General features: G+C 44.1%; 1 protein-coding gene across 15 annotated transcripts in view; it reads right to left on the bottom strand.

Moving 5' to 3' along the window:
• Positions 1-1,003: 1,003 nt before the first annotated feature.
• The window catches only part of ADGRB1 (adhesion G protein-coupled receptor B1), a 464,876-nt gene continuing 445,316 nt past the window's right edge, over positions 1,004-20,563 (bottom strand). For 11 of the 15 annotated variants that reach the window (XM_053246405.1, XM_053246399.1, XM_053246406.1 and 8 more), the window contains 4 exons: positions 20,202-20,237; positions 16,026-16,130; positions 13,040-13,093; positions 1,004-2,444 (listed from right to left, as the gene is read on the bottom strand). In XM_053246405.1, the coding sequence (XP_053102380.1) occupies positions 2,247-2,444; positions 13,040-13,093; positions 16,026-16,130; positions 20,202-20,237 (393 nt within the window). In that variant the 3' untranslated portion in view covers positions 1,004-2,246. The remainder of the gene's footprint in view (positions 2,445-13,039; positions 13,094-16,025; positions 16,131-20,201; positions 20,238-20,563) is intronic. The other 4 variants (XM_053246412.1, XM_053246407.1, XM_053246414.1 and 1 more) reach the window with 1 other exon arrangement.

The following is a 20,563-nucleotide window of genomic DNA, read 5'->3' as shown; positions in this document are numbered from 1 at the left end:
TGCCCCGATCAGAGCATCTTAGGGCCTGCAGTCTGTTATGCACTCAGAGCTGCACTCTGAAACAGAAGGTGCTTTACAGGCAGAGGGACATCTTGTGCACATGGGAGACCGCCCCGCCCCCCCGACATTGCCGGCTTCGACCATTACATTCAATCCACCCTAGGTGGATCTGATCATCTAATTCCCCCACCCCGCAACACATTGTAACAAAATGAAGTGTGAGAAAAAAACCCTCCCCAGAAATATTTCCAGATAACAAAAGACAATTGCGGTTTGTAGAAAGACAAAAACAAAAACACCCCAACAAAATGAATCAGATCTCTGTACGGGAAAATGACCAGACATGAAAAAAGGGTGTGGGGATGGCAAATAAATGTACCCTACAGAAAGAGACATGGAGGGATAATTTGTAGGCTTTCACTGTATAGGGGGAAAATACGGAACTTTTGTGTTTATTAAAAATTGCTGTTTTTTTTTCTCTATAAAAACCCTGAATTTCCCCCCCCTTTGCTTAAATATTGCTGTTAAAAAATGGCAGAAATATGTTTGAGGAAAGTTTGTGATCCATTATTTGCCCACAAAAAGGTAATTCCATGAACAGTTTTTCTTGGAAACCTTCATAATTGCTCAGTCAATTCTAACACTTGTCTTGCCCTCCTGTAGAACAATTTTCCAGCTATCTTGGTGGGGGGAAAGTGGTGGTATTGATGTTTGTTGAGTTCTTGACCCTAATTTAAACATGGTGGTTCAGATTTCAGTGTCTTTGGGGGTCAGCTTTTTACCCAGGTCAGGAGAAGGGACCATAAGTTACATAATTTCCTCAATACAGTACAATATACAATATTCCAACCCAGTGGACGAGAAAGACCTGCATGTTTGATGCTTCCCCCAATTTTTTTTCCTGGGGAAAGTTGGAAGAAGAGCCTGGCATCCTTGCCCCATTTGCATTGAACAAATGTGTGGTAAGACGTTGGAATAACGCAAGTCAAAGAAAGGAAAGTCCTTGGGTTTCAAGTTCTCTTTTTATTGAAGAAAAGAAAAAGAAGAAAAAAATAGTTTTTTTCCCAAGTGGATGTTACTCATTGTTTTTCCAGTTTGTCTCAAAGTCCTAAGGCAATGTTCTCCATATTCTCAACTTCTCCAGGTCTGTAAACTGGGTATTGTCCACTTTCAGAAAGTGGAGAGAGAAAAAGGTGTTGTCGAGTCTTTCAAAAACAAAGAAAAAAAGATGAGGCCCCGTGAACCTTTGTACAAAGGCCCACATTAAGCTTGTCTATGATCTACTAACAGTCAATATAATGACCTACATTCTTTTTTGTTCATTGTTTGTTTAAAAAAAACCCTTCCCCACCCAGTCAAGTTCTTCTGTCTGGAGACAGGTTGAGTGGATCTCAATTGTCTTTAGAGGAGCTTTCTTTGTTGTCCATACATCACACTTTAAAAAAATTAAGAGTTCAGGAAATCCAGTATGGAAGAAGACATTTGGGAATCCCCCAGCAGGACTCCCATCCTTTTGTGTTGCCTCACAGATTGATATCCTCTGAGCTGGTTCATGGAGAGCTGCTGGGAAAATCCAACTCCATGAGGAGTCCTCTTCTCGGTTGAGAATCTCCAGTTCTGATTCCTTCCTGGTGATAGTGAGGAGATGGAAGGGAGAAAATATATTGCTCTCCCTCCCCCACCACCCATACAAGAGCCAACCGGTAGTAGGCTGTGTCCAGTGAAACAGTTGGTCATCCACCACGCGGTATGTTTTCCTGTTCCCATTGAATCATTATGATTGCCACTTCTTTCCTTCCTCATCTATTGCCACAACATGGCCATCGGCATCCTCTTGGTGAAGATCCTCCAATACTCCTTTTGCCACTAAGTGCATCAGGCTGATCTCCCCCTTTCCCCAACTCTAATCCTCCCTTCCCCCAATACCTTCCCCTCCCCTTGGCCTGCTTCCTTACCTGGGAAAGACCATATTTCATTCTGCACCTACTGCTACTGTGTTCTACAAAGTAATAGTTTCCCCCTACTCTTTCTGCAGAGAAAAATACAAAGGTTACTCCACATTTTCTTCTTTTTTAATGTAAAAGTTTCAAAAAGAAACCAACAGACTTTGCTCTCTTCATTTTGATTCCATTTAATTGGTTATTTTTTCTTTTAAAAAATCTTATCTGTTTGTTTTTTGTTTTTGTTTTGTTTTCCGGGGGAGGAAAAAACACCCTAAGAGTCTCTTTTCTCTTCTCTTTTCCTCCTCAGACCTCTGTCTGAAGGTCAATAATGTCCTGTCCCACCAGGGGGATCGTGGCCCCTGCTTTTTCCCACTCGACAGTTTTGAGTTCCAAAGGAGACTGCACAACAGGCTCCATGTCCTTTTTAACCCATGCCGGTGGTGAGTGGACCTTCCGGATTCCTTCCCAGGGTCTCTTGTTTGGTGTTTGCTGTTTTTCTTGCTGGAAAGGAATAAAAATGAAAAAAGAAGGAAGAAGTTAGATTTCAAGGTCCTTGTCAAGAATAGGACTATACAGTTGGTCAAGCAACCCATCATAACACTTTTAATCAATTAAAATTGTGCCTGGTTAGTTTGGGCACCACGTTTATTTAAAAATAACTATAATTATAAATAAGCTCTCAGATGGGGCCTGCTGCAATAATTGCACATCTAAAAATAAAGCAGATATGTCTGTCCAGGTTCCTTTTTTGGAGGGCATGACACAGATGACCTATGGAAGAACCTTATGAGTCCCTGTATGTTTTCTCTCATGGGGCAAATTTTAGCATGGGAGCAGGAGTGGCCCAAGTTATTGTGGTGCATGAGGAGAGACACAAGTTGCTCCCTTGTCCCTGGTTGGGCCAGCCTCCTTGCAAAACCATCCCTTACAAGTTTTGAAATTAAAGGTGGGGCAGGGAGGAAGGAAGGTTGCTAGCAACTTCCTCTTCTCTCCTTGTGCTTCTTGTACTCTTTGCAATAAGTATGAGGCAAGGCACTCCTCTGGGGCAGCGGTGAGACATCCTTCTGATCTGTTGCTGCTCCAATAATCTGCCACCTGAGGTGATTGCCTCACCTTGCCTCATGAAAGGGCCTCCCCTGATGGGGGGACAGTTGGCCTCAGAACAATGGCAAAGAGGAAATAAATAAATCCCCCTCCTCCAGCACTGTAGCCCCAACATGAATCACAAGCCACCCCCTATGGTTGCTATTAGGCCTGTGCACAACTGGAAATATTGTATCCAATACAATACACAGTGGTATCAGGTATTTTGAACCTTCAGAATATTTGTATCATTGTCATTTTTCAATTTCTAATTGGAAATCCAATAACTATCAGTAAAAATACCCATAGTAGACTATGGGTATATTTTAAAAATCAGAGAGAGAACTGGCTGGGCAGACAGGGACACATGTAGTCCAGGACGGCAGGACTTTGTGTATTTAATTTCAGTTACATCTGTCCTTCCATTGATTTTAAATTATTTTTTAAAGAATAACCTGAAAATTGTACTCACATCCGAGAATTGTGGCAATCACCATTCTGTGATTCCAGGAATCACAGTGGAAGTTATGTCACATCTGAAAACCTACCACTTGCTTATTAAAGTGGTGATGAGAAATTAAATCAAACATAATCCAAATAAGTAAAGAAATGCACGGGCAGGCAGGCAGGTAGGCAGGCAGATAGATGGCAGAAGATGTTTTCCCCCCCTGAGGGGCAATGAGGGGAAAAAAGGTCAACTCCATATTGTATTTCCACCACCATTTTGTGCTCCAATATTCCAATAATTTATCTAATATTTTACCTGCTATCCTTGACACTACATTGTATAATTCCAATCTGATATATTATTATTATTTATTATTATTTTAGATTTATATCCCGCTCTTCCTCCAAGGAGCCCAGAGCGGTGTACTACATACTTGAGTTTCTCTTTCACAACAACCCTGTGAATTAGGTTAGGCTGAGAGAGAAGTGACTGGCCCAGAGTCACCCAGCTAGTTTTATGGCTGAATGGGGATTTGAACTAGGGTCTTCCCGGTCCTAGTCCAGCATTCTAACCACTACACCATGCTGGCTCTCTTATATAGGTTTCCCTATATCAGATATATATATAGGTTTCCCTATATCAGATCAGGATTATTTCCAATAGATAGCTCCAATATCAGTCCATTTCTGATAGCAGAAATCCAATATTGCACAGGTCTAGTTGCTATTACTACTACTACTATTTTAAAATTCAGAAGATCTGACCACACATCTCCCTACAACACATCTAATTTTGCCCTTAGCTTTACCATCTTTCCCTGTCTTACACACACAAGGCAGGCTGCAATTACCAGTATATTTTCCCTTCACTTTTCTACCCAAAGCATAGAGGTATGCTGAGAGTTGTCTATGGACAAGCACAGCTGGCTCCTTTCATAAAGCAACCAAATATAGCACGTGCAGAAGCCCAAGAGGCATTGTTATCCTTTCAACCTGTTCAGGATTGGAAAGCCATTCTCTTAAAAACACAGCACAGACACCAGAGAGCAACATTCATAAGTGTGTGTGTGTGTGTGTGTGTGTGTGTGTGTGTGTGTGTGTGAAATACCTGCTATGGAAAGATTTGGTGTTAGCAGAGAGAAAGAAAAAAAGTGCAGACTATAAGTCAGGCAGACTCAGCACTGGGGAAATGAGAGTAGATATACATGCAGGGTGCCTGCAATCCATGTGAACAGAAACCGAGGAAAAATCATCATGATGAAGTCATCAGAAACAAAACAAAACAAAACCCTTAGGATAAACAAAACCCATCCACTTCACTTCTCCAGGATCTTTCTATCTCCTTAGTTCAGGAGTAGCAACCTTGGTTCTCCAGCTGTTATTGAATGACAGCACCAATTTATAGTGGCTAGGGATGATGAAAATTTTAGTTCAGCAACTGTTGGAGAGCCAAGGTCCTAGACAATGCCAAACATTTCCAGATCCAGTTTTGGATATCCCCAACGCTTGGAACAGAAGACAGTGTGCAAGATATTAGTTTTGCCTAGGCAGCCCTAGATAGACTCTGCCAATCCAGATGTTAGATCTGAAAATTCCCTGTTAGAGGGAACACTGCTTGGGACCCCACTTCTTACTTCCCCCTATTTAGAGGAAGGGTGGTATAGAAAAGGCAGTATTTTTGGAAGGGCAGTATAGAAATTGAATTAATAATAATAATAATAATAATAATAATAATAATAATAATAGTAAACAAGAAATAATAATCGTAAAAAGATTGCACAGACTGACTTCAAACAAAGGCATGACAGGGTAGCAGGGATGATACACTGGAACATCTGCAAAAAATACAAGCTACCTGTAGCCAAGAACTGGTGGGACCATAACATTGAAAAAGTTGAAGAAAATGAAGATGTAAAAATATTATGGGACTTCTGACTACAAACAGACAAACATCTGACAAACAGACAATACACCAGATATAACTGTAGTCGAGAAGAAAGAAAAACAAGTCAAAATAATCAACATAGAAATACCAGGGGATAGCAGAATAGAAGAAAAATAAATAGAAAAAATCACCAAATATGAAGATCTACAAATTGAGATTGAAAGGCTGTGGCAGAAAAAGACCCAAATAATCCCAGTGGTAATTGGCGCCCTGGGTGCAGTTCCAAAAGACCTTGAAGAGCACCTCAACACCATAGGGGCGACAGAAATCAGCATCAGCCAATTACAAAAAGCAGCTTTACTGGGAACAGCCTATATTCTGCGACGATATCTATAACCATTGACAATAAAATTCTGGCATCCCAGGTCCTTGGGAAGGACTTGATGTCTGGATAAAACAAACCAGTCAATAACACCTGTCTGACTGTGTAAACAAGATAATAAAAAAGAACTTTCCATTTATCCCTACCCTCTGTTTCCTGTCCTTCAACCAGTTAATATCAATCCATGCGGTTCTCACACTCGTCCCAAAGCAGGCTAGGCTCCCTTAGCCCGCTTTTGGCCAATCATGAGAATCTCCTCAATGTCTCCCATTCATATGCAACTAGGGCAGACCCTGCTTAGCTAAGGGGATAAGTCATGCTTGCAAGCTGAAAGTGGGGACTGGTTTGCTGACAGTTGGCTCATGCCTGGGATGAATGAAGGGCCCTCTAGGAGCATTCACTGGGGCACTGAATGCACTTCATGCAGCATCCTCCATAAGTGGCCCCTTTTTTCAGTTGCCAAATATCATTCCATCGAAGCCTTTTAAAATGCAGAGGAAGTGGAGCAGAAGGAAGGGTATTTCACTGCCCTTGACTTGTAAAGCCCTAGGATGCCTTGTGAGAGGAGTGGTGGTAGTGAGGGAGAGGGGGTCTCCCTCCCCGTATCTCACCTTGGTGCTGCCCGATTTCCAGATGGGGCTGCCTCCTGGAAATGTGGCAGCCCCATCTGGCCTCTGTAATTTATTAACTTTGCCATCTGGCCTTGGCGATTTTTAACTTGTAATTTTTCAGTGTTACATGTATTTATGCTTATTTAGACTAGAGAATCAGGGCTGCGGGGTTGTGCCTTTTGTGTTTTGTAGCAAAGATGAGATTTCTCTACATATACAGCAGACAGTGACCTGGGCTGAAGTTCTCTCTGTAATGTGTCAGGTTTTTATTTGCTGTCGGTTTTCCGTACACAGGGGAGTATACAAATGCTATCTGAAATGGCACCAATCATTCTTAATAGCTTAGGTGGTTGTTCTGGTTACCTTAGAGAGTGCCTTCTTCTGCATGATCCCCACCGCACACTTTAAGGTCATGTGAGGAGATCCGTCTCCAGTTACCACTGGTTTGTCTGGTGGTGACTCAGAGGCAGGCCTTCTCTGTAGCTGCTCCTGGGCTGTGGAATGCATTCCCTGCAGAAATCTGTAATCTGAATTCATTATTGGCCTTCAAGAGAGCCCTGTTTGCCCTGAAATGTTTGCCCTGAAAACCAGGGCCACGAAAACCAGGGCAAACATTGAAAACAATTTAAAACCATTTCCAACAATATAAAAACCCTGGAAGGCCAGGCCAAACAGATAGGTTTTAAGGGCTCTCCTGAGAGACAATAATGAATTCAAATTTCAGATTTCTGCCGGGAGTGGATTCCATAGCCCAGGAGCAGCTACAGAGAAGGCCCGCCTCTGAGTCGCCACCAGACGACTGGTGGTAACTGGAGATGGACCTCCTCAGATGACCTTAACGTGCAGTGGGGAACATGCAAAAGAATGCTGGCATATTATGATTCTTAATCATATTATGAGTCTTAATCATAATTTGAATTTTGAATAACATGGTACAATGGCGATGAAATACGCATCCTCCAAAGGTGGGAAGTTTTACTCTCTCCCTCTGCTTATGAGACATTGGGGTTTTTATAACAGGAATAGTTGACACTGGAACAGGATTGGCTAATTACTGTCAGTTTTGCTGAGTCATTGTATTTCTCAACATTGTATATGTCGAGTTATTGTATTTAAGAGCACGTTTCAGCCACTAGCCTATAGCACTAACGCTGATGTGTCACATCGAAACGTTTGCTACTTTTAACATCAGTTTTATGTTTTATTTTACTTGTGCATTACAAATTTGGATTTTGTTTAAAACTTTGTCTGTGGGATGACCAATATTCATAAACTTCTGTCCAAGTCCTAAGTTCTGCATCAGAGACCAAATGGTGGATGTTTGACTGGCAGGTACCAGGGACAGCAGGGTCTTATTGGTGATGACACCACAGCTCTGAAACTGTCTCCTCAGGAAGAGCTAACCAGCTCCCTCCTTTTCTGTCTTGGGAAAGACATTTAAAGCTTGTTTTGTTCTGGAAGGCATTTTTAAAGGGATTTCTTCTGTTTAATGGATACATTGCTTTATGCCTGAGATCATGCTGCTTTATTTTAAACTAATTACAGTTTAACAGCTTTTCTTTTTTACATATGAGATGCTTTGATAACTTCTGTTAAGAGAGGGATATTAATAGTCTGAAGTGAATAAACAAATGAACATGAATAAGAACTTACCAACCATTTTTGTATTAGCACCTCCCAGCTTTCAGACTAAATACAGAGTAGTTTTCCATTCTCATAAACTGAATCCATAGCATCTGCTTTACTAGGTTTTACTAAAATATCAGCCAAGGTTTTAAGATATCCCAGCATAAAACTACCAGGCCTTGATGCCGTATTACTCTTCAAGTTTTATTATTGCCATAACTCCCTCTCATCTGATATCTGAATCTACATTAATAATTTTTATCATCTTCATCTAGTTTAGGAATGTTCAGCATTGATGGGAACTCATTTATTTGATTGTTCTCTGGATTTTGAGAGAAATCTTATTGCGTATAAAGTTGGACCAATTAATCTGGTATTCTTTTTTTCACTTAGAGCAATAGAGCCATTTCCCCTTTTTATAGATGGAATTAGTTATTTTCCCAAAGAACAAAAGGCAGCTGCTTAGATTGGTTCTGTGTCCCCAACACTTTTCTTCATCAAGGAAAAATTTATTCTCCTTTATAACCTGATGGGGAAACGCTAACACTTCAGCTCACTAGAGCAGACAAGGCAGGCATAATCCCTTGTCTGCTGATGTGCAATTAGAACTCCCCCCCCCTTTTCTAACTAGGCTGTGTGCTAAATATCTCCACTGTTGACCAATTGGTTCAAAATAGCATTGCTTCATGTATATACTTGGACTGTGTGCTGTGTCAGATCCAACATGCCTGTCAGACCCAATATACCCTCTATTGAATATTATCGGAATGAGTTCCACCATGAGAAAGGGACCTCCAACAGGCAGAATGCCTACTAAATTCTCTCCTGTTGTTGTGGAACTCTGTCAGAGTTGCAAAATAACTGTCAGATCTTCTCCCCACAACACACATAAACACTGCCCCTTCCTTACCTAGGACCACTTGCTGGCAAGTTGCCTGCCTTTTGGCACAGCTTGGGATTTAAATGAATAAGACCCTTCCCCCTTTAAATTCCAAGCTGTGCTGAAAGACAAGTGGCTTCCTGGCTTCCTCTTGTCCTGCAGGAATGAAGAGGACATTGCACCTAACCTCTCCTGCCTCCCACATGGATAGAGTGGTGGAAGGTTGAGGGTCCGACAGCATGTTGGACAGAGTTCCACCCCAATCTTCTGACCCAACAGTGTGTTGGAGGGATGTCAATCCCTCCTTATAATTTCCCTGTAGGGTCAGATTGGATTGGATTTGTTCAAAAGATAGCACTCCACAAAGGAGAAGGCCCTTTCATCACCCAACATTTGGAGTTCCCTATTATTAAAAACGTTGATTAGAATGGGGCCGCCTTCTCGGCATGAATGTGGAAGAGGAATGTTTGCAATGAAGCAGGAAATGGCAGGCTTATTTGTGTTTTGTTATGCTTCACTGCTGGCTGCTGCTCCCGCCTCTCACAAGACTTTGTGAGAGGTGGGGAAAATTGGAGTGTACATATTACATTTTGCACTGTTCAGTCTGAGCTTGCAAGCAGCAATGAGTGCTCCCTCCCTCCCTGTGTTCAGCCTTTCCCCAGGCTTTGCTGATGCCCTTTATGGGGGCTATGTGGGAATGTAATCCTCTATTATGATTGACCATTGGGCAGTTGGATTTTCTCCCTCATTGAGACAGAGGTTTCTCATCTAAATTCTAACTGGCTTTTTCTAAACTAAAAAGCACTAGATGCTGTAGCCTTGCCTCATAAGGAAGGTGCTCCAGGCCCCTGATCATCTTGGTTGCCCTCTTCTGCACCTTTTCCAGCTCTACAATGTCCTCCTTAAGATATGGTGAACAGAACTGCACAATGTACTCAAAATGCGGCCGCACAATAGCTTTAGCTTTGTATAAGGGCATTATAATGTTAGCAGTTTTATTTTCAATCCCCTTCCTAATGATGCCAAACATGGAATTTACCTTTTTCACAGCTGCCACACATAGAGTAGACATGTTCAACAAGCTGTCCACTATGAATCCAAGACCTCAAGATCATATCAGTCAAGACTGACTACTGGTCAGTCACTGATAGCTCAGACCCCATCAGTGTATATGTAAAGTTGTGGTTTTTTTGCCCCAATATGTGTCACTTTACACTTGCTAACACTGAACTGCATCAGCCATCTTGTTGCCTACTCCCTCAGTTTGGAGAGATCCTTTTGGAGCTCCTCACAATCTGTTTTGGATTTCACTACCCTAAAGAGTTAGGTGTCATCTGCAAATTTGGCCACCTCGCTGCTTACCCCTACTTCTAGATCATTTATGAACAAGTTAAAGAGCACTGGTTCCAGTACACATTCCTGGGGGACCCACTTCTTTCTTCACTTCATTTAGAGAACTGCCATTTATTCCAACCCTCTGCTTCCTCTTCTTCAAGCAGTTACCAATCCTCACATGAGCCTGTCCCCTTATCCCTTGACTGCTAAGTTTTCTCAAGAGTCCTTGATGAGGAACTATTTTTCAAAAGCTTTTTGATAGTCCAGGTATACTATGTCAACTGGGTCACCTGTATCCTGCTGACATTCTCATAGAACTCCATGGGTGGATGCCATCTAGCCCTGGTGATTTGTTAATTTTTAATTTTTCCAGACACTTTACAATGTCATCTTTCATCACCTCCAGCTGACTCAGTTCTTTATATTCTGTCCCCGAGATGCTCGGTTCAGACACAGGTATACACTCAGTATCCTCTGCTATGAAGACAGATGCAAATAACCTATTTAGCTTCTCTGCAGTATCCATATCCTCCTTAATAAACCCTTTCACTCTGTCATCATCTAATGGACCAACTGCTTCCCTGGCAGGTTTCCTGCTTCTGATGTAATTAAAGAATTTTTTGTTGTTCCCATTGATGGGAACAACAAAACTAAATGTTTCTCAAACTCTCTTTTCGCATCCCTCATTGTCTCCTTGCATTTCTTTTGTCCATGGTAAAGGGGGAAATGGTTGGGAAACCCTTACCTCACTTTGTGGCCCTGATCCAAACCAGGTCCACTTGTAGTTGCTTTTTGAAAAAATGAGTGCTCCAAACAGAGAGCTTCAACATAACAGGTAGCTTGGCCTCAAGTTTCTAACCCTTATGGATTCAAATGAAAATTTGAATATATATATATATATATATATATATATATATATATATATATATATATATATACACACACACACACACACATACATACACACACACACACACACACACACACACACACACACACACAGACCAGTTATTAGATAAATGTCTAAAGGCAAAGGGAGGCTATGAAGAACTTTTCCTAATGGTAAAGATGAGAAAATTCTATGATAATGTTAACTGATACAGTGAGTTATATCTCATTTTGGTATCTTTATTTTGTGCGCTCTCTCTCTCTCTCTCTCACACGGCTCCTTGGCATAGAAGTTGGCATTTTGGGGCCCAAAATATACATCATCCCAACTGTATTCCAAAGGTAGCTTCACTTTGGAATAGTGTACATGATTTCTTACCAAAGAGAATAATCTGGGTCTTTCCTCAGGATACCATCATATAGACAAGCATAGTGTGTAATCTCAGCAATCAGTTATATAGGTGGCAAAAGCCCTCTCTCTAAATACAAGAATTATGGAATTCTCTCCTGCTCGAAAATCAGAAGATGCGGTCTTCATTTTTTACAAGGTAGCAAGAACACATTTCTTTAGGCATGCTTTCAGAGAACCGATAAAGGTCCAACTTTCTGTTCATCAAGTTGGTGTTTGTTGTTCTGTTCTTTGATTTTAATGCTCTGTCTTTGTGAGTCTGACAGTCATGGATGTTTTATAAATGTGGTTGTTAGCACTGTCATTTTTAATGGCTTTGGGAGCCATTGATTGAAAGCTAGTTTTGAATTAAAGAAAACAAATAAATACATGCAGTGTGAGGGGAAAAACAATCATGGATGCAGTAACAGATGTTGCTGCCTGCCCCTGCCTGTAATCACCTAACTCATGTGCCATGTTTGCCCATGGAAAGGCTAATGAGAGAAGGCCAAGGTCCTCACATGGGCAAAGAACCTATTTTTGTGCAATGGCTTTTATTCTCACTGAAGAGAAACAAAGCCAGTTGTTCTCTTCCATGCACACACTCTGAGTGGTTTCTTCAAATCCAACCGTAATTCCACCAAAGGAAGCAAACCGGGTACACTAAGCATGCAGGTGATGTTCTGCTTCTCGACAATATAGCTGTATCAGTCAAACAAGGCAAAGAGATATCCAAAGAAAGTGCCCCAAAGATACTCTCCCACCAAGCAAGCATTAACTGGAAATGAGGGATGTGCACAAACCAGTTCAGCACTCCTATTCTGGAGTGCTGTACCAGTTTGGAGGTTCAGCATCTGGGCCAGTTTGGAGGCCTGGGGGGTTACCTTTAAGGAACAGGGAGGGTGCCCATCCCTGTCCCGTCGCTTTCCCCCTGTCGGTGCTGTCCCCCCAAACGCTGGTGCGGGGCTGCTGCGTACCTCCTTGCAGCCGCAGTCAACATCATGCCAGAAGAGGCTGGGACATGTGCGCACCATGCGCATGCGTGCTGGCCACTTCCAGTAGTGCTGGTGGGGGGGAAACAGTGGGGCAGGGGTGGTCATTCTCCCTGCTCCTTAAAGGTACTTCCCTGACTCCCATTCATGCACATCCCTACTGGAAATCTTTTTCAGAGCATTTGATGTTTTCTCCATCTGTTCAAGGCTGGTGTGAGCTGATGGCAGGATTAGGAAAAAGTTTCATAACAGTAAAACATGCTATTGAGGAAGATGGGGAAAGATGTCACCTGTGGGGATTGGCAAGGCAAGAGGAAGGGATTGCCAGTCAGAGAGGGCTCTGGAGGAATGCAGTCAAGAAGGCTCTAGCAATGCAGGGGGTGAAGGGGAAGACCTGCCCCATGTGATGCCAGTTATGGAGGGGACAAGGAGGCATTCAGGGGACACTTGGTTTGGGACCACGAGGGCCAGAGGCTTCCGTGGTGAGGGGATGCACCTGAAGGCATGCGTTATGGAAAGGTTTGGTGGGAAGGGAATATCCATGAGGTTCTTTAAGGCAACAGAGCCAGTAAGACTTACGCTAGTGTTAGTTTTATCACTTCCACCCGAAGAAACACTCCATCGTTTTATAGCCTAAACATACAAGAAAGAACAACATTTTTCTCCCCTCTTTGACCATCATGTTTGGGTTGGCAACACATCGAGAAACCAGAATACAGCTGAGATGCTTAGGAGCCCCATGTAATGACAAGAGTGGGGGTAACCACGCAAGTGAATTCTTCCTCCAATAATCAGTGCTTGATGACATCCAAACCCACCATGCACAACTGAAGAGTGATCTTTAGAAGGACCTTTAATTATATGACATCCCAGTGTTACATTGCTGAGCTGGTTAGTTTCCAAGAGTACGAGAGAGCACTCTTGAGGTTGAATGCTAAGTAGAGGAAATAATGATGGTTTTCTGTTATAATAAAACCAGAACCAGAGGCTGACAGATTTATTCCAGATTAAAGTTGAGTTAATCAATCCAGAATAAAGTCAGGTGTCTTGAAAACATAACCAGATTGCCTCCAAGAAATATCACTCCTCAAGCAGAACTTCTCAGTTTCCCCCGGTTCCACTTATCTCAGTGGAGCTTGATTTTATACAATGCTTGATTTGGGCCAAACCAGGACACAAAATCAGAAGAGATTTAGGCCACCTTCGGATGTCATAGGAAACCTGAGGCACAGTAACCTCTTTACCTCCGTGACTTCTGCATAATTGGAACCGTGGTTGCAGGACCCAACCACAGTTCCAATTTCTCCCCCAAACTTCTGATGCTGCATTTAAGTTTCACTCACCTAACTGAAGATCCGCAGGCTCCATTGTTTCATCTGGATTGGGCAAATAGCCACAAATGGAGTTAAGGGAGGAAGCTCCTCCCACGGCTTCTATTCTATGTTTGGGTGTGGGCTGTCCTTCCAGGGTTGGAGGAAGCCTATACAGCCAGTCCCACCCCCTTTGCCAGCTCCCAGACTGAGGATTGTAATAGTCAGGGAGCATGCTAGTGGGGGAGGGCTGCAGGCAAGGTATGTCCGAGTGGGGCCATTGTGTTATGAAGATTCTGTAGGTCAATTGCAGCAGCTGGAGCTCTAAGAGAGGCACCTGTAGCTTTAATTGTCAATGGAAGGAAAAACCCACCGGATGTTGCCTCTCCCGCCACTGAAACTCTGAGACTGCAAAAGCCACCGCTGGTGAAATTATCCCTTCTTTGGAACCCAAGAGCCATGCAGGGTTTGGAACTGTGGTTGTAATATATCCACTTTATAATACACAAGTGAATTTCGGCCCGTTAAATAACGGGTGCTAGTAACGGGCGCTCCGGGCCCCCCGCCGCCATTCCCCCTCCCGCCGCGCCAGCCTGCATGCCGCGGCCGGTCTCCCTGCCGGCCAAGGGCCCCAAAGTCTCCGCGGCGGCGGCGGCCGCCGACCACTCACCTGCCCTCCCAGCTGGCTGATTCCTCCTTACCCGTAAAAGTCCCTATATTAAGAAGAAGAGAGGAGCTCGCAAGCAGAGCTCCTCTCTCTGAAAAGCCTCTTCCCGAACTGGCGCTTTGGGTGCAAAGGACGCCTATTGCGTCCGTTGCGTCCATAGCACCAGTTCAGGCATTGACTTTGCACAGAGAGGAGCTCTGCTTGCGAGCTCCTCTCTTCTTCTCAAAATAGGGACTTTTACGGGTAAGGAGGAATCGGCCAGCTGGGAGGGCGGGCAGGTGGTCGGCGGCGGCGGAGGGGGCAATTGCATGGGCCGATTTGGCCCTTAATCATGTGGGGGGGGGTTGAAAAGGAGGACTCGGGCAGCTGGGAGGGTGGGCGGGTGGTCAGCGGCGGCGGCCGATTGAGACAAAAATTTGGCAGACATGGCTGCCCGTGGGGACGGGAGCGGAGGACTTGGGCAGCTGGGGGGACGGGCGGGCGGGCGGCATATGTGGCCGCAGCGGGAATCGTTTGCGCCACATCAGATAATTTGGCCAACATGGCCGTCCGTGTCTGGGTGGCCGTATCTTTTTCGGCAGTTCTGGGCATGCGCTCCGCGCATGCCCAGAACTGCCCAAAAAGACACGGACGACACGGGACCACACACAGGGGGTTTATTATAGAGGGTAAGATCTCAGGTCAGTTCTCGGAGAGATGCAGGGCTGGGAACACTCCCTGCCTGTGATCATGGCGAGGTGTTGCCATTCAGGGCTGACCATACCGAGTTAGATGGACCATTGCTTCATCAGCAATGAAAGCAATTGCAGCCTCATCAGTATAATGCAAAGTAGTACTCCCTTATACTAATTGTGTCATGCTGCAGTTGAGTTGGGGCCTGTTAACATAACTGACTCTGGCTTGCAGCTCTCCATCTGAAAGTACCCATGACCTGGCCCTGACATTCTATCCTCCATTGTCTTAGTACTTTATCAGGTTCAAGTGTGTGTGTGTGTGTGTGTGTGTGTGTGTGTGTGTAAGATCTGCTGGTTGACACCCAGGTCAATGCTGTTCTAGTGCAAGGGTGTTGTGCTAGCTGATTCCGTTGGGCACATGGGTGTTGCAGATGGGTGTTGCATTGGTGTGCCAGGTGCATGTACACAATCAATGGTGTGCCTCCTGCTGAGAAGTCTCTTCTTCACAGGTTTCACAGCAGGAGGCAAGCCATAGGTTGTGTCACATCTATGTGGCAGGGATGACACAAAGCTAATTGCCACCCTTGTTGGTTTGAAAAGAATGTTGTATGCACATTCATTTCCAGCTAAACAACAGGATACAGAGCCAGAGGACTCCTTTACACTTTGAGATTTTTGTTTTTTTGTTTTTCTCAGTATCTCTCCAAACACCCAGACAGGAAGACTCAGCATAATACTGAAGTTTTTTCATTGGTATGAGTTCTTGCACAGATGCTAGGTGGCACTAGAGGAATTTGGCCCATAGGTGCCCAATCACAGGTTCCAGAGTTCTTCAGGTCCTTCCTTGGAGGACTCAGTCAGTATTTAATCCTTGGAAGATGGGATTTCCTGGAAGGCTGCTCAGGAGGACTCACCTTACTATCTGCTGTTGGTGACTCCTTCTCTTTCTCTGCATGCTGCAGCTTCCGGTTCAAGTCCTGGAACATGTCTTGGTGGCGTTTTCTTGTGTGCATGATTTTCTGTAGCAGACATGAGAGAGACCAGTCATGATGTCCCTGGGTCCTTCAGAACCGCAGGCAGGGTTTATTTTTTTATTTTTTTAAATAATGCTACTGCATACAAGTTGCTCACAATATATCACTACTAGAACTCTTCCCCCTGTGATTTCCCTTTTACAGTGTGTAGGAAACTATGAGGTTGTTCACACAACCAAACGGGGGAGGGAGCTTGCGGGAAGGCAGGGTCCTACATCCTTTTACTCAGATGGTTGAAGCCCCACTCATTCACCCATATGAGTGGCATGATGGCGGACGTTTGAAGTGAGATCGGGAGGAATGCACCATGTGGGCAGTGGAGAGGCAGCCGGCTGCAGCAGGGTTCGTCTCCTGGGCCGTGCTGTACTCAGGGCTCTATGGCTGCTGCTCCCAGATCCCCGGAGCTTCAGACAACCAAAAAGTGAGGTAAGGCAGACTCCTTTCCCCTCCTGCCTCCCTTTTTGGCCAGGAAATGGATCTGGGCTACCCAGTTCTGCAGCTGCTGGGTCAGGAGGCCTCTCGGTAGCCCAGACGACATGGGCTGCTTTGGTAAACTCCCTCCAAGCAGCCCATGTCATGTGAACCAACTCTATATATCACCTTTCTCTCCGTGTATAAACATGGAGGAGAAGCTTTCAGAAACGCTGCTCCTGAGAGAAGGCCATTGGTAGACAACTGACATTCCCCCACCCTCCACATGTGGCTTGGTCCTATCAGGATCAGCCACACCTCCACGCTGCATTTTGTGAAAAGAGGGGTGCTGCTGGTTTCATGCACGTCTCTTAAATGGTTTTGTTTAAGTGAACTTGTTTAAGTGAACGGAGGCAGAGCCCCTTTGATGTCGGAGGACAAAAGAAGGAACAGTGCAAAAGTAGCATTTATTGCTGGCAACAAGTCCTGATGCCCGTGTGTGTGTGTGTGTGTGTGTGTGTGTAAGAATAATCACTAATTTTGCATAAAAGGGTAAAGAAAATCAAAATCATTGTGATATGCAATTAATATTCAGAGTAATGAGGGAATGGGCCACCTATAATGAAAACTGGCTTTAAACTGAATCCATAATAGTCCGGCTTGAGGAAGAGGTGCATCTTTGAAATGTGTTGGGGCTTGTTTTCAGCAACAAATACAACATTTGCACCATTCCTCTCATCCTGTATTTGCCAGTGTGGGGCTAACCCTTCCATCTGGTGCCAACTTTGAAAAAGGCGCAGGGGGCTCAGGGATGTAACTATAATTGAGCAGATGGGCTCAAAGAAGCCAGGCCCCCAAGCTCCCGAGGGCCCTCCAGCTCCATGTCTCCCTGTTATCTTCATTCTCTCCATCACTCTGAGGGGCCGCCGGGGAGAGGGGTGAACATGGGCCCCCTCTCCCCCAGCCACACCCCGAGGAGGCAGGGAGGTTGCCAGCAGCCTCTTCTTCTTTCCTTGTGCTTCTTGCAAGCTTTGAAGGGAGCGTGCAGAGAAGTGCACCCTGCAAGGCCTACAAGAGTTAGAAGCACCCCAAAAAGCTGCTCTGATGGCCGTGGAGGGGGTTATCTTGCCGTGCCCCTGGTGCCCCAATGATCTGCCACCTCCCCCTGCCTCATGCAACGACTGCCCCTGGCCGATTGTCACATGGGCTGGGGGGGCAAGTTTACAGAGAGTATACAGGAGGACACTGCAGGGGCGTAGCAAGGTTGGAGTGGGCCCAGAGACAAGATTTTAAAGTGGGCCCCCCTCACTGAAGTAAAATTTACACACACATATCCTATGTGCCACAATAGAGCATCATCCTAAATGATTTTTAAAAAGATTTTGTACATTGTGGACGATGCAAGTCATGTAATGGTACTAGAGAAAAACATGCTGTTCTGGTAGCTCTGGGTCTTAACACTCACATCAATTTCGGAGGATGAATACAACTGAAGGAAGCCCGGGCGGGTGCGTGGCTGGGGGAGTCAGTCATGTGACTTGCCTCTGGGGGGCCTCCCAAGGCAGTGGGCCCCCAAACAACTGTCTCCCCTTGCTCTATTATAGTTACACCCCTGGGACACTGCTAAGTCCTTCCCAGAACCATGTGATTTGTTCAGCTATTCACTGGAAGGTTCTCCCTCATCAAACATGTGCATGTTGACATGAAAACTAAAACTTAGGGTATATGACCCAGCTCTTTGGAGTTTGCTTTGGAGTGGCCACTTAAAGTGATGAAAACAAGACTAGGGGAAAGGGTGTCTCCCTTTAAGAACATAAAAACAGCCCTGCTGGATCAGGCCCAATGCCTATCTAGTCCAGCATCCTGTTTCACACAATGTCCCCCTTCAGACATAACGCCAAACCAGAGGTGAATACACCTCAGGTTCGCCACCTGTGTTGTCCAAATTATCGGAAACACTCTCTCTACTCCATGCAGAATTTTATACAACTCTGTCATGTCTCCACATAGTCACCTCTTCTCCAAACTAAAAAGCCCCAGGTGACGTAGTTTTGTCTCATAAGGAAGGTGCTCCAGGCACCTGACCATCTTGGTTGCCCTGTTCTGCAACTTTCCCAGTTCTACAATGTCCTTCTTAAAATACGGTGACTCAGTACTCCAAATGTGGCCACACCATACATTTGTATAAGGGCATTATAACCTAGCATTTTTATTTTCGATATCCTTCCTTTTGTCACCCACTCTCCCAGTTTGGAGATATCCTTTTGGAGCTCCTCACAATCTGTTTGGATTTCACTACCCTAAATTGTTTAGTGTCATCTGCAAATCTGGCCACTTCACTGCGTACCCCAACTTCTAGATCATTTATTAATAAGTTACAGGGCACTGATCCCAGTACAGATCCTGGGGGGACCCAACTTCTTACTTCCCTCTATTATGAAACTGTTCATTTATTCCTACCGTGTGTTTCCTGTCCTTCAACCAGTTACTGATCCACACATGAACCTGTCCCCTTATCCCATGACTGCTAAATTTACTCAAGAGCCTTTGGTGAAGAACTTGGTCCAAAGCTTTTTGAACATCCAAGTATACTATGTCAACCAGGTCACCTTTATCCACATGCCTGTTGACACTCTCAAAGAACTCTAAAAGATTAGTGAGGCAAGACTTGCCCTTGCAGAAGCCATGCTGGTTCTCCTTCAGCAAGGCCTGTTCTACTCTATGTTTGACAATTTTGTCCTTAAGTATGCTTTCCATCAGTTTACCCAGCACAGACATTAAGCTAACTGCCCTGTAGTTTCCTGGATTCCCCCTGGATCCCATTCTGAATAAGGGAGCTACATTAGCTACTTTCCAGTCCTCTGGTACAGAGCCTGATTGTAGGGACAAGTTAACATATTTTTAATAGGAGATCAGCAATTCCACATTTGATTTCCTTCAGAACTCTTGGGTGGATGTCATCTGGCCCTAGCAATTTGTTAATTTTTAGTTTTTCAAGACAGTTTAGAACATCTCTTTTGTTGCCTTAAATTGGCCCAGTTCTTCAGCCTCCAAGCCTTGGAAGCTCAGTTCTGGAGTGGGTCAGTATCCTCGGCCATGAAGACAGTGCAAATTACTCATTCAGCTTCTCTGCAATCTCCTTATCTTCCTTCCCTTTTATGCCTGCATCATCTATCTAACCACTTCCCGGGCAAGTTTTCTGCTTCTGATATATTTAAATACATTTTTGTTATTCCCCTTCTAGCTATATGCTCCTCAAACTCTCTTTTTGCATCCCTTATTGTCTGCTTGCATTTCCTTTGAAAGAGTTTATGTTCCTTCCTTCTATTATTGTAGTTTTAAGTAAGTTCCATGCTTTCTTGAGTGATTTGACCCTGCTGACTTTCCCTTTCAGCTTCCTTTTTACCAGTCCCCTCATTTTTGAGAAGTTTCCTCTTCTGAAGGCCCAACACATCTGTGTTGGACTTCCTTGGCAATGCTCCACTTGCATATAAGCTGAATTGGATTATAGTATGATCACTCTGACATCTCACACCTGGTCCTGCGCACCACTCAGGATTATGTTCAATTCAGGATTAATTCCAATTCAATTTCCAAGTCTTTTTAAGGGTAGAAACTGAAAACGTGAAAGTAAGAAGCACTCACCTCAAAATCTAGCTCTGCGTACCGGGATTTCCGTCTCTAAAGACAGACAGAGAAAAACAGATTACTAACAGTTGACATTGATTCATTGATTCATTTATTTTATTTATTGCTAAATGGTTATACTGCCTTTCATGAAAACCAATATGAAGGCAGTTTACACAACATTTTAAACAATATAGGACTATAAAAATTACACAATAAAATATTAAAATGGAATCTAAAAATACAAATCTAATTAAAAGTTTAGAAAACATACACAATATAACCATAAAATACAAAGTAGCAGCAACAAAAAACAACACTCATAGCTGTGATCACACCTATGAGCTGGTCATTTCTGCCGCTGAATTTCTTCCATGTGG

This window comes from Hemicordylus capensis, chromosome 4 (assembly GCF_027244095.1).
Source record: "Hemicordylus capensis ecotype Gifberg chromosome 4, rHemCap1.1.pri, whole genome shotgun sequence".
Taxonomy (NCBI): domain Eukaryota; kingdom Metazoa; phylum Chordata; class Lepidosauria; order Squamata; family Cordylidae; genus Hemicordylus; species Hemicordylus capensis.
The sequence above is the reverse complement of the archived record's forward strand: the minus strand, read 5'-3'. Positions and strand labels throughout refer to the sequence as shown.